We start from the raw sequence: 14,810 nt of genomic DNA on the forward strand, positions 1-14,810 counted from the left end.
GGAACAGACTGTGAACTTCCCTTACATTCCAGAGGCTGCTGTTTGTGATGTCCCCGTGCCACAGAGGGAGATTATATATTTTCTTTTAACCTTTCCCATTTTTCCTTGTTTTTTTTTAAATTGATTGCTGTTTAATAAATTGTATTTGCTTTGAACTGTATGTAATGATCATGGGTCAAGGAAGCATCCAGTGCAGAGAGAGTAGCCCAGAGTGCGGACTCCCTAGCCCCTGCCCTAAGTGACCACGACAAGGCTGGGGGTCAAGCACCCCAGGAATCCTGGGCCCAGCCTTGTTGGGGTTACGAGGACTCTGCCACACAGGAGAGTGGAAGGGGAGCCCTCTGGGTAAAGGAAGTGGGAGCGAGGACTCAGATCCTTTCACTAGCCCATTTCATTGGGGTAGTGTATAAGCCAGGAAAGTTCCCCCAACAGCAGGACATTCCCCTGCTTACATCTACACTGGCACCCCGGCGCTGTACCCCCACTGTACGCCTCTCGTCAGGGTGGTTGTTTTTTTACAGTGCTGCAACAGCGCAGTTTCTGTGCACTAAGTGGCTTGGCAGTGTGTACATCTTGTGAGTTACAATGCAGAAAGCTGCTTTATTGCGCAGAAACTTGCCAGTGTAGACAAGACCTAAGACTGAGAGCATTCCCTCCACATGGGAGAAGATACAGAAGACCCTGGAAGCATCTCTATTTGCCTCATTCCTGCTCTGATCTCTGCACTATGGACTTACACTAAAAAAAGCATTCCAACCTATTGACTGAGGACCTTCCAATCTTTTGGAAGTTACCAGAAACTTTATGAGCCATCAGCAGGGGTGGCTCTAGACATTTCGCCGCCCCAAGCATGACGTCATGCCGCGGAGAGCTCTCTGCCGCTCGCCGGTCCCACGGCTCTGGTGGACCTCCCGCAGGCATGCCGCCGAAGGCACCATGCCTGCCGTCCTCTTGGGGACCGGCAGAGTGCCCCCCGCGACATGCCACCCCAAGCATGTGCTTGGCATGCTGGGGTATGGAGCCACCCCTGGCCATCAGTCTCTAACATCATTGCTTTAAACCTGATACAAGAATTCTGCAATGGTTTATGTAATTGATTTCTTTGACCATTTTAAATCTCTCATTCTTTTCTCTTATAAATAAACCTTTAAATATTAGATAAAGGATTCACAACGGTGTGATTATTAGGTAAGATCTGAGTTATATAGTGACCTGGGTATGTGGGTGATCTTTTGAGATCGGAAGAACCCTTTGTTTGATTAAACTGGGTTTAAATAACCACTCATTATAAAGTCTAGTCTAGTGTGTGCCTGATGAAATAAGGGCCGGGATACCTAAAACGACTGCATTTCTGTGTTCCTATTAACCAGAGTGGTGGGTCTGCCCCATTTCTCAGCAGTTTGTTGGGAATCTAGTTTTCCCACTGAGGCACGGAGACATATGCTTATACTTTTTAATTAACAGTGAATCATTGAAAGGGCCATCTATTTAATGTACATTATCTGTAAACAGCAAAATAAAGAGAACAGATGTCTGAACTGTGTCACTGTCTTTATTTTAACGTGACATTCCTGAAACATTTCAGATTAGTACCTATGAAAATTTTTATATGGCAGATAAGCACCAACAGTCAGATTCTAGAAACCTTTACTCATGCAAATAGGCTTGACTCAGATGAGTAGCAGGTGTGCACTATTAGCCCCTTACATACAAACTTCCCACACACTTTAATAAAATACTCTTTAAATATTGCTGAATCTTCAAAGACCAAAGCAAACACAGACAAACTATATATTTTATCTGGAAGTACAACTTTGCAACAGATTAAATGTTAACTTAAGTCAGACATAGTTACAGCTCTGGATATTAGAGCTGCAGAGATTGACATGGTATATTTAAAAATGTTTAAAAGATTACAGTGTAAAGGAAAATACTGTCATTTTGTTTCAGAAACATGTTTCAATTCAGAAAGTGGCCAGCAATCTAAATCAATATCAGTAAATTGTCACAAACTGGAGTGTTATTTACCTCAAATATCTAAAATATTTTACAAGATTTGTAAGCAGACATACCAAGCATGTCAGCTAAAAACTGACATTTGTGGAAAGTGTTTGAATTAATAGCTTGTTCTGTCAAATTCAGAATAATACACAAACTTTACAATGTATGACATTCACAGAAACATTACTCATCTTTTAAAAAAATGAAAGCATCTTATTCTGTGCTTCTTAGAATCTTCTAGGTTTCATATATAAAAACTAAAGTAACTAATGTGAGTAAAAAATTGTTGCTGCTAGGCAACCCATAGAAAACATTGTGAAGGCACAGGTGACAATCTGTATGAAAGAATTAAAACAGAAGAATCATTTACTGAAAGGTCAGAAGCAACTCACTATTTGAACACGTGATGTGCACAATTACTTATTATTACATAGTTCAATTGTAAACAAGCAAAGCATGATCCTGCCACAATTATTAATGAGAAGGACTATTCATAGGAGTACAGGTTGTAGGGTTTTTTTATAAGAAGAAAATTCAGATTGTATGCAGTTTACTCATTTTCCTCTAAGGACCTGGCCCAAAGACCACTGAAGTCAATGGGATTATTTAAACTGAATTCAGTGGGCTGTCAATCAGGCCCTTAATGCTCATAATAGGACAAAAACAACAGACCATTAACTGATGGCTCAGTAGGGCCATTAACTTAGAGTGAAGGCATACTAACGGCTAAAATCAAATAAAATTTTATTGCCTGATCACTGGTATGACGAAGGGCTCAATTCCACAAACTCTCATTCCCATGAGTAATCGTTACACAGATGAGGATTTATCAATTTGAAAGCAATGGTATTACATATGAGAGAAAATGTTGTAGTTCCCATAACCTGCGGCGACATGGAGGCAATGCGCATAATCTTCAGGCGAGAAACTGCCACTTAAGGCCAAGCACAAAATATTTAACATGAATGTAAATAGTGTGTTTAAACAAACACTTGGAAAAACTGAGTTTTTTTATTTTTATTTACAATGGATTCTAAGCTTCTCTCGAGGTTTTTGCTCAATTTTGTCCAGTCACTAAATCACAGATTTAAATCACAAAACTACTGCCACTATGCATAATGAGCTGATTGGAAATCCTATCTACCATTTAATTCAGCAAATTCACTCACACAACAATCGTGCACCCAAAAAAAAAATGATGTATAGGTTCAAGAATAAACAACTCATTAAGGGAGTGGATCATTTGCACTTAATTTCTTCATGACAAAAAAGAATAATTATTGGTAATCAGAGAGTATACTGTCAGGATTGTGCAGTACATGTTACTAGATGCTTTAATAGATTATGGTCAGATCCTTTTAATGCCACATCTCAGACTGTCTTGAAGTGGTGTGACAATAATAGAAGTTCTTTCACACAGAATTAGACTTATGAATGCTGAGGGTCTGCAGATTCGTTAATATTAAATAAAGCACATTATAAACAGAAATTATATTAAAAGCGCTCATCTTAATTGTTTTCATGCACTGAAATAAGTCAGGGTTTATTTCACAAATGATGATGACATCATAGGCATCATTGTGAATTCCTTCAAAGACCTTGAGCTAATGTAACAGAAAATATAGGGCAAACTACGGAAAGAAAATAATCAGGTCAGCCCATTCCACCTAATACCAAGTTGTTTCTTTTGTTCATAATAAGTTACCACAATCTAACCAGGTGAAAGACCATCCGTTATGCTCAATACATCCATCATAACCCCTACAGTTAAACAGCGCTTTTGTTCTCAATCAATATAAGCTAAAGCACTGCACATTTTCTTGACTTATTCTTAGCGAGATTGTAATTTAAATAGTAACATTTTGCAAGGTATTTACTGCAATGTTTCAAGAGGATCCCAGACTGCAGCTTAGTTCATGTTCACAATAATGCTAACTCTGTCCTCAATCAATCAGCAGGAAAAGCATAGTGTCCATCTTCAGAAAAGCTACCTGTAATGATTTACTAGCATGGTTAAAAATAGTTTGCTATATGATAAAACTTTTCATTAAAGGGCTAACAGCAATCTGTTATTTATTACTCACTCAAGGCTGACTGGCAGGTACAATTTGCTCTTTGGATAACAGCATTAGTGTACAAACTGAACCACTCAGCAAATCATTCTGCTCACCATGTGGAAACACAAACAAACCACAGGATATAGTCACAAACTCAATGAAAATTTCTATTACACAGAATTCTTTTGTACTATGGTCAAAAGGTGCAATAAATAAAATAAAAGTTGTGACCAAAGCGGTTGAAATGGATGAAAACAAAATTGTAGCAGTGATGCAATACTCCTTTTAATATCAGACTATTTAATGTGACATCAAATTGTTTTCCCTTCTTAGAAACAGCACTCCAACAATGCATGAAATGTTTGCAGCTTAGGATATTATAAGACAATAAAAGGATTCCTGTCTCTTACAAGGAAGTTGCAGCCTGTGAGCACAACTAGTATGGTGTAAAATTGTGTCCTATGAATTTTAATGCAACACAAATATGAAAGATTCAAAAAGAACAAAGGCAGCACAGTCCTATTCCACACTACACAAATGACCAATTATAATCTGAACAGCACACCACAGTACAATTAAAGTTATTTCAAAAGAGGGTCACACGGGTCAAATGTAACAGCTGAAGAATGAGGTACTTCCTTTATGTAATACTAGAGAAATGCAAAATACCAAACACTGTGGTAATGTTAGAGACACTCATATTCAGGCCATTGGGAATCCAGATCTCTGGAAAAAATAAACTTTAATTAAAAGTCTTATCCTTACTGACTACAGATTCCAAATTTGTGGGAGTTCAGATATTTATAAAAGACTGCAATTGATGTGCATATGTTTAGGACATTTTCATGCACAGACCGTATTTCAAGTTGCTGGGCATCGTAAAATACTTTGTGTACCTTTTTAAAAATTTTAAATCGATGAAAGTAACTAGACTGTTGGTGTGTTAAACTAGTTGGGTAAATTTCTTCCACATCCTGCTGCTTCTGCAGCAGCTTCAATTATATTCCCAATGGCGGCAGTTGACAGATTTTGAGAAAAACAGAATTGTAAGTAAGGTTTCTCTCTGTGATATTATTGTCTCTGATTCTGGATCAAAAGGAGCTATTTTTACCGGCTTCGTAAATAAATAGTGTACACAATGGGGTCAATCTGAAAATTGATGGATGGCAAAAAAGTACACACAAACCCATGAAGGCATAAGCCTAGTGTTAGACTGGTGCTTGGTTATGGGGAGGAAGACAACAAAATAAAGATGATCAGTACATCTTGTAGGTCCACTGTGAAACAAATCATTTATTCATTCTGGTAACATGTTTTGTCATTTATTTCCATCAGGACTTGGGCCCTTTTTTTGATTTGAAATGAGCATTTTGGAATGAAATTGTTAACCCCTGCTACAGTGTTGATTGTAAGTTATAATAATTCTCTTACTTTCTCTGAAAAAGAGTAGAATACACTTGTAAAATAATCACAACTTAAAAATGGATACTGCTATTGAGAACCTTAAATGAAGGGAGAATTTCCTATACCGAAATCTAAATTCAAATATATTCCTATGTAGGGAGGGATTAGCCAAATGGACTACATGGCATTAAGAATTAAACCAAAATATAACTTTAACAAAACAGTGATACATATACCATATTTTATAATAAAGCACTCAAAAGAGACATTTTTCTTCTTAGAATTGTGAAATTCATGAGGTGTGATAAGATGGCTTTAGTTTCCAGAAACTACATAGTCTACCAAAATTTTACTCCAAAATTAAGATTGGTTTCTCAAATATGAATGACACTGTCTCTGTTTGTACTGTAGCACTATTTCGCCCACCTGAACATCTGACTGTCACTCCACAGGTTGCATTAGATCACAATATCTTTAGTTTGGTTCTCAGCCAGGGCTCACTCAGTCATAAAACAAGACTGAATATAGCAATAGCACTAGAAGAACTTCTAGGCAGGTAGCCAATCCATTACAGAAGATAAAAGCAGCTTTATAGCCCAGGTTTGGCATTAAAAGTGGCATTAGCCATCTGGGCTCTCCCAGTTCTGATCTACTTTTACAGGCCACCAAAAAACATTCTTAGAATTTAGATCATTATAATAGAAAACTAATGTACTTAAAGTTTAGGAGAAATAAATAATTTAAGAAATATCCTAATGAGATCAAACGCTCTTTACATATTTCAGAATTATCTAGGCAACAAGTTCCAACATACGGACCTTCTATTTCATTATTTATTTTCTTGGATGATGAGAAACTCATGTTATTACATCTGTTAAAGAGGATTTATTCACCTACAAGAAGGCAGGTTTTAGTACAATTTATTAAGGCTTAACTGTAAAATACTACAGTCAGATTCTCTCATTCATTTGGAAATATACTATTATATAAGGAAAGAAACCTGAATCTTTAATGTTTCACTTTGTGAATAAAATTTACATTCATTTAGAAAATTCAGGCAGGATTATTTAGTTTACTCACATCTGCATCCCTACTTTCCACATATAAGCTTATACTACCATGTACTTGAGGTTGTGCAATCTGAACTCTCACACCCTACATCTTCTTAACAGGAGACAATTTTCCAGAGAGATTATAGAGCTGGTCTCTTCTACCTTCTGCACCACAACAGAAAGCTACCATGAATAATGTGTAGTTCTGAAGAGCACACTATTGTTATCAGCCACAAGTCAGATTTACATCTCAAAAAGGAGAACTTCAACCATATAAGCTATGCCATGTTGAAATTACTGTCTTCATATATGTCACTTGTGGACGTTTACATTAACCTTGTGTGATGCCTGCTAATATGCAGCCATTGCATGTTTACTGCATATACTCTTTGTTTAATTTGTACATATTCAGAGGTATGGCCAATTATTTTTGGAAGGTAAATCAACAGGAGAATTCTGCCTCCAGTTACGAGCCCTAACGTGCTGTGATACTACCTGGATTCAATTTTTTATTGCTCTGGATTGGGCCCCCATAATACCACTAGAGACTCAGGAGCTAGGATTAACAGATGCCATTAAGGTTCAGAGATAGCTTTCTGACACAAACTAATGCTCGACCCTGCAAATCATAATTTTTTCTCGGGGGGATGGGAAAGAGGAAGAAGGTGTCATTGCTCTGGACTTTAAATAATTTCCCTAACATTTTCCATCTGAAGGCTGCAGGAGTCAGCTGTACGTAAGTTTCCAACCAAACTCTGCTGTGTCCTTTGGGAACTAACATCCCTGTCAAGACAGCAAAGTGTTACAAAGGTCAATTTATGATTATTTCCATTGTCCTGTACACCGCGTCTGCAAGCAAAGCATCGCATCCGGGGGGAGAGAGAGAGAGAGAGAAATATATTGGCTCTGCGATAAGCTCCCAGTTACTTGTAGAATTGCAGATTTCATACGGCCTCTCCTTTATCTGGCTTTGAGGTCGGGGAGAGGGAGATGATGATAGAGAAACGCGGCTCATTCTTTCGAGAAAAGGCCCTTGACATGAGAGCTGGAGCCTAAGACTGCACCTTCCTCCCTGCCCTCTGCTGCGACTGCTTGCCTAATACAGACCCAGCCGGCTCTGCAGCCCAAGTGACACACCGCCTGCTTGGGTTAAATTCCTTTTGTATTCCTGGCTAAACAGCCCATTACGCGGAAAGCTCTACCACAATGTCTCTTCTAAGCACCTAGTGGGATTCTGCTCTGAGTCACTCGGGTGTGAATTCGAACTCACGTCACTGAAGTCAGTGGAGAAGTTAATTCTTCATTGCACCCAGGCAGCAGAGACCAGAATGTGTTGCCCCTTCTCAGCACGTTGTCTGCACCTTGTTCCTAGAAGGAAACAAGCGCCAGGGCTACCAACTGAACTCCTTCCCCTTTACTCCAAACACCTGCCAGTCCACAAACACGTGTGGGAACTGAAGGAACTCCTGGATTGAGGACTAATCACACTGCTTCCCGTAAACTGACAATTTCTTCTCCCTGAACAACTTTTTAATAAAATCATAAAAGCTCTTCTGGCTCATGCATTCAAACAAAAACAAAATAATCATGATTTCGGCTACGGTTCATTAGGGCCTTTTAATTCGCATTGTTCCAGCATCCGCAAAACAGAGAGAGAAGGCAAAGTTCTGAAGCGTTTAAGAAGTGTCCGAAGTTTGGAAAGTTCTGTCCGTTCTGTTGCTGTTTCTGTCTGCCTAGGTCGTTGTATCGCTGCCCTTCAGAGGAAGCTTTTACGGGCAAGCAGAGTAAGCATTACCTGTCTAGTGTCCACTCTTCAAAGTGACTCTGACTACCCTTCTGGGCTACACTGTTTCGGTCACTTTTTCCTATCCACTGGCATATATTTTGCACACACTGACGGCCACCAACCAGTGTGTCTATTAATCTTTCAATTTCCCTTCAGTCCACGCTGTCTGCCCATTGAGATGTTACTCTCCTCTCCCCCAATTTTCCTACACTCCTCCCAGCCCACCCCCCGACCAGCTACTCTGCTCCTCTCCTCCAGCCCCGAGCCAGAATTCTTCCTGCACCGATCTTCACTGTTTCCTCAATTCGTTTACCAGGCTGCTGTGGAGCCGTTCAGAAATCTCGGGTTTTTCCATCATTTCCCTCGGTTGGACCCATCCCACCTCCACAGGAGAAAGGAGCTCTCTGCCCAAAGTTTGCAGAGACTGCCCCACTTTCCCCTCCTCCCTCCCTAGTTCAAGTGCAAGCTTTAAATGGGGGTAGTGGGGGGGGTGGAAGAAACACCCAAATGGAAATTTCCTCACCAGCTTGAGACGCCGCTACAGGGAAAAAGAGGCTCCCATCAAATTACAAAACCCAATCACCTCTATTAGCTAAACACGTCCATCATCAAGGAAAATAGGAGAAACGGCGCCTTCACTGGGGGGGGCCTGTCTGTAAGGCACACAGCTAACGCAACGCCCTCCTCCAACCCAAGTCAAGGGAAAGCAAAGTCCAGGCGGCAGCAGCAGCAGGTCCCTGCTCCCCACACTGTCCCCAGCACCGCCGCTCTCCCTGCGGAGCTGGGAGCGAGCCCTGCTCACCCGCCCAGCAGCACGCTGCTTGCCAGCCACGGCAAGGAGGTGCTGGTAGGTGCCCACCCTCCGAAAGTGCCAGGGAAAGGCGCGCGAGAAAGACCGGAGAAAGGGGAAAGAAAGCAACCGGCTCACCCCCAGCTTCCTGCTGCGGATTTTCACATAGCCCTGCTTGACAATATCGTTAAAGTTGGAGGCCATGGCCAGCGGTGCCTGCTTCCTCCGCTCCGCTCACAGCCCGGGGGCCTCGTCCTCCTCCTCCGGCTCTTCCGGGGTGTCTCTGGCCGCCGGCTCCCGGGGAGCCTCTGGCATCCAGGCAGCAGCAGCAGCAGCAGCAGCCGGGCTGCTCCCCACTCCCGCCTGGCTCGCGCTGCCCGGCTGCAGCCCGCTCCTCCCGCAGGGCGCTGCGCTCAGCCCCGGAGCGGCGGCGAGGGGGAAGAGCGAGCGGCTCTGCTCCAGCAGCAGCGGGGAGAGGGAGGGAAAGGGGGAAGCGGCGACCGCCGCCACTGCCTGGAGCCGAGACCCGCTCCTCGCTCTTCCGCCAGCTGTTTGCTTCCCCCTCCCCTGCTGCTGTCGCCGCCACCGGCACGGAAGCCGCCCTCCCGCATCACTCGGCGGTAGCGCCACAGCTGTCCGGACCGCACCATCCGCCTGCGCGGCGAGGGGGAGGGTGGGCACCGGCTCCGGGCCGCCTCCTCACACCTCAGCAGCCAGGGGAGGAGGGGAAGGCACCATCTGCCGGTCCCACCTCCAGGCTCTGTTCCCCGCACCTCAGCCAGGCACGCTCCACCTCCGCTGCTGCCCACGCTCCCGGGAGAAGATGCTCGGGGAGTTTATGCCCTCGGCTCACCCAGCCCCTTTTGTGACCCAGGGGGATAGCGCGGATTTCCTGGCTCAGGTAGCGGAGGGAAGAGGAGGGCAGGGGTCTAATTTTGCCTCTTAAAAACGTATCAAGGGAAATAATCCTTGGCCTTCCCTCGGGCTCATGCAGTTGGGCTGTGACTGTTGAAGGCAGAGATCATCCCTCCTATGTTTGTACTGTGCCTAGCACAATAAGTGCAACTGTCATTTCAATAAATAACTATAATGGTCCATTCGGAGACTGTGGCAGCTGCTTAAGGATTTTTACACCTGACCAGGGCACATGTGCGTACCTTGGTAGGCACAATCCCTGAATGTTTTCATGTGGGGAAAGTCATGTCAGAATTGACTTGCACCAAAAAGTGTTGAGTACACTTGTGAGACGAGATCCTTCAAACACTGACGGGCAAGAGAAACTTTACAGCGATCGGTCTCTTTGGTTGAGATTTTCCAATCCAGCCAGGGTATTTAGCCACAAGAACGCCCACTGAAATGAAACAACTGTATAACCTGTATGGCTAAAATGATTTGAAAAGCTCAGATATTTAGTTTAAAGTGACTCAGGTGTGTATTTGTTTGCGGATCATGCACATATTGTGTTAAAAATTCAGACATGAGTGATTTACACAAAGGCATAAAGAAAGGCTAGGCTCTTCTTTTTAAGTCATTCAGGAATGCACACTAGATCCCATTGTCAAACACTCTAGAGTATTGCATCAATAAAACAAATATTTTGAACAACCAACAAAAAATAAAGTACAAGCCCTTTTGAGCTTGAGAAATGGAACTCCACATTGTGCCACACACATAGTACTATACCCTCAGCAATGATAAGCATGTCTTTAATTATAATGCTCCTTAAGGCAGATCTAGCAAAGAATGATTCTGCAAGAATGCTAGATTATGTTTTGAAGACACCAGGAAAAACAACTCTGAATGATTTACTTAAGTATGTGCAAACCCAGGGTAGACAGGTGATTTAGGCTGCTCCACAAAGCCAAGCTATAGAGGTAAGAGACACACATCATTAGCAGATTGTAAAAAATAATTTTTTACAATATTTTATGTGAAAGTTAGAGGTTTATGATAGGCTTAATGAAAGTATCATGACTATTTTACTAAAAAATTGCTGTTCTCAGTCAAATGGCACCACTGACCCCTGAAGCGTTATTTATGAAGAATTTGCAATATATATGTACACATATATATTACAGATTTAAAGTGTGCTTTTGAGGTGAGATAAAAAGTACTTTTCCATAATTTCTCTTTTCTGTTTTGAGTGGTTTTCATATCAGTCTCAGTAAAAAATGTTAATGTACAGGACATTAAAATTATAATACTATATTTTATTGTTTCTCCCATTAAGTGAGTTTCTTCTCTGATATAATAATAAGATTGGCCAGCCTTTGGCCAAGTTGTACTTTCCAGTAAAACTCTCTAGAGTTACATCTAGAAATACACTCTTAAGCACGTAAGGAAAAGATGGAGACTGATCAAAATCTGGAAAATAGATTACAGAGCGTTGGAGATGGAGTTATGAGAAAAGGCTATGTCACTTCAATGTATGTTTTATAATAATATATAAGAATAAGTGGATTAAAATATAAGGCTTGATGTGTCTGGAACTCCAGATTTTTTTTTAAACTCATCTGAAAATCCAGACTTGTGTATTTTCTCTTGCATCCAATTATCTTGGTTTAGGACCCTATTTTAGGAAAAGACTGAGCATTAACAGTCTGATCCATTGGCAATAGTAGGCGTGGATCAGATCCTAGTGAGTTTGAAATTTTCCAAATGCTAGGGAAGGAATATTTTCACTCAACTTCCAATTTCATCTTTTTTTCCTGTTTAATTTAAACTTTGTTAACAGATAGGTGAGCTGAGAGTTTAAATCTCCCTAAACTTTCGTAGACACTTGCTTCTAGCAGTTTAACATCTACATTACTTCCATCCAAGCACAAGCATTTATCTAATCATGCAGTTGTTCATGGTAGATAAGCTGAGAGAGAGATGGAGAGAAATATTTGTCATATAGACAGATATAGCTTGTGTTTATTTATAATAAAATGACCAAGAGATAATATAACTTTGTTCTACTCTATATACAAGCATATTTCTTTCCTAATTTTAAATTTGGGTTTATTTCATATCAAAATATTCCATGACTCAAGAAAAACAAATGGAATTTGTTTATTGACAAAAGTGTTTTCAAGATGCCTTAGGACACATTAAATAGAGGGTTTGACCAAAATGAGACTAGCAGTTGTTTAAATTACAAAAAACATCCACTGATATTTGAAAGAGCAGTATGCAAAATTCACTAAAGAACTTTTAATGCACAACAGCAAGGTCCACATGGCTCCTTAGTACTCAGCAGGCTAAAGCACCGTATATTTAACTCAGCCTTGTTGCATACTAAGAGTCTACACTACGGGATTATTCTGATTTTACAGAAACTGATTTTTGGAAACAGATTGTATAAAGTTGACTGCACGCATCCACATTAAGCACATTAATTCGGTGGTGTGCATCCATGTACCGAGGCTAGGGTCGATTTCTGGAGCGCTGCACTGTGGGTAGCTATCCCATAGTTATCCCATAGTTCTCACAGTCTCTCCTGCCAATAGGAATTCTGGGTTGAGATCCCAGTTGCTGGTGGTTCTGGGTAAATCCTCCCCCTCCCTTCGTGAAAGCAATGACAGACAACAGTTTTCCTGGGTGAACTGTGCAAATGCCATACCATGGCAAGCATGGAGCCTACTCAGCTCAAGTCAGCTGTCATGAACATTGTAAACACCTCGCACATTATCATGCAGTTTATGCTGAACCAGGACCTGCAAAACCAGGCGTGGAGGCGGCTGCTATGGCAGCGCGGCGACGAGAGTGATGAGGACATGGACCCAGAATTCTGTCAAACTGCGGGCCCCTGCACTTTGGAGATCCTTCTGGTAATGAGGCAGGTTCTAGCCATGGAACGCCAATTTTGGGCCCAGGAAACAAGCACAGACTGGTGGGACCGCATAGTGTTGCAGGTCTGGGACGATTCCCAGTGGCTGCAAAACTTTCGCATGTGTAAGGGCACTTTCATGGAACTTTGTGATTTGCTTTCCCTTGCCCTGAAGCACCAGAATACAAAGATGAGAGCAGCCCTCACAGTTGAGAAGCGAGCGACAATAGCCCTCTGGAAGCTTGCAACGCCAGACAGCTACCGGTCAGTCAGGAATCAATATGGAGTGGGCAAATCTACTGTGGGGGCTGCTGTGATGCAAGTAGCCAAAGCAATCATTAAGCTGCTGCTACCAAAGGTTGTGACTCTGGGAAATGTGCAGGTCAGAGTGGATGGCTTTGCTGCAATGGGATTCCCTAACTGTGGTGGAACCCATATCCCTATCTTGGCACCGGAGCGCCAGGGCAGCCAGTATGTAAACCGAAAGGGGTACTTTTCAATGGTGCTGCAAGCACTAGTGGATCACAAGGGACGTTTCACCAACATCTACATGGGATGGCTGGGAAGGGTTCATGACGCTCACGTCTTCAGGAACACTATTCTGTTTAAACAGCTGCAGCAAGGGAATTACTTCCCAGACCAGAAAATAACAGTTGGGGATGTTGAAATGCCTGTAGTTATCCTGAGGGACCCAGCCTACCCCTTGATGCCATGGCTCATGAAGTCATACATAGGCAGCCAGGACAGTAGTCAGGAGCTGTCCAACTATAGGCTGAGCAAGTGCAGAATGGTGGTAGAATGTGCATTTGGCCGTTTAAAGGTGCGCTGGTACACATTACTGACTCAATCAGACCTCAGCCAAACCAATATCCCCATTGTTATTGCTGCTTTCTGTGTGCTCCACAATCTCTGTGAGAGTAAGGGGAAGACTTTTATGGCGGGGTGGGAGGCTGAGGCAAATCACCTGGCCGCTGATTGTGCACAGCCAGACACCAGGGCAATTAGAAGAGCACATCAGGAAGCGCTGCTCATTAGAGAAGCTTTGAAAACCAGTTTAATCACTGGCCAGGGTACATTGTGACTGTTGTGTTTGTTTCTCCTTGATGAACCCCCCACCCCCTTGATTGACTCATTCCCTGTAAGCCACCCTTCGATCACAGCTTGCTTTCTAAGGAAATAAAGTCACTCTCATTTAAAATTCATGTATTCTTTATTACTTAATTATAAAAAGAGGGAGAGAACTGACAAGGTAGCCTGGGTGGGAGGAGAATAGTAGGGAAGGAAAAGGCCACTAAAAAAATTTCATAATAATGAGAGCCTTTTGGTTGGGCTGTCCACTGGGTCAGAGTGGGCTGATGCATGGAGCCTACCCCCATGAGTTCTTAATCGTCTGGCGGGTGAGGAGGCTAAGGAACATGGTGAGGGGGGAGGGTGGTTATACAGGGGCTGCAGCGGCACTCCGTGATCCTGCTGCCGTTCCTGAAGCTCCACCATACACCAGAGCATATCAGTTTGATCACGCAGCAGCCCCAGAGTTGCATCCCGTCACCGCTGATCTTCCTGCCGCCACTTCTCATCTGGAGCATCTCTCCTCTCATCTTGAGCGTCTCTCCTGTCCTCACGTTTGTCCCTCCTGTCTTCACGGTCACTGGCATCTTTCCTGTACTTTGCTACCACATCCTTCCACTCATTCAGATGAGCTCTTTCATTGCCGGTCACTTCCATGTTTTCCAAAAACATTTCTTCTCGTGTCTTTTTTTTCCACCGCCTTATCTGAGATAGCCTTCGGAAAGGAGTAGGGAGGCTTGAAAAATTTGCAGCCTCATGAGTGAGGGAAAGAAGGGAGAGAAGTATTTTAAAAGATACATTTTAGAGAACAATGGTCATACTCTTTCACGGTGAGTATTCA

The 14,810-nt window shown here is 42.5% G+C and overlaps 1 protein-coding gene across 2 annotated transcripts in view; it reads right to left on the reverse strand.

The window, feature by feature from the left end:
* Nucleotides 1-9,471, reverse strand: part of DOK6 (docking protein 6) — a 435,288-nt gene extending 425,817 nt beyond the window's left edge. For both annotated transcript variants that reach the window (XM_030552667.1, XM_030552666.1), the window contains exon 1: nt 9,229-9,471. In XM_030552667.1, coding sequence (XP_030408527.1) covers nt 9,229-9,294 — 66 coding nt within the window. In that variant the 5' untranslated portion in view covers nt 9,295-9,471. The remainder of the gene's footprint in view (nt 1-9,228) is intronic.
* Nucleotides 9,472-14,810: the final 5,339 nt, after the last annotated feature.

Source organism: Gopherus evgoodei, chromosome 2 (genome assembly GCF_007399415.2).
Source record: "Gopherus evgoodei ecotype Sinaloan lineage chromosome 2, rGopEvg1_v1.p, whole genome shotgun sequence".
Taxonomy (NCBI): Eukaryota; Metazoa; Chordata; order Testudines; family Testudinidae; genus Gopherus; species Gopherus evgoodei.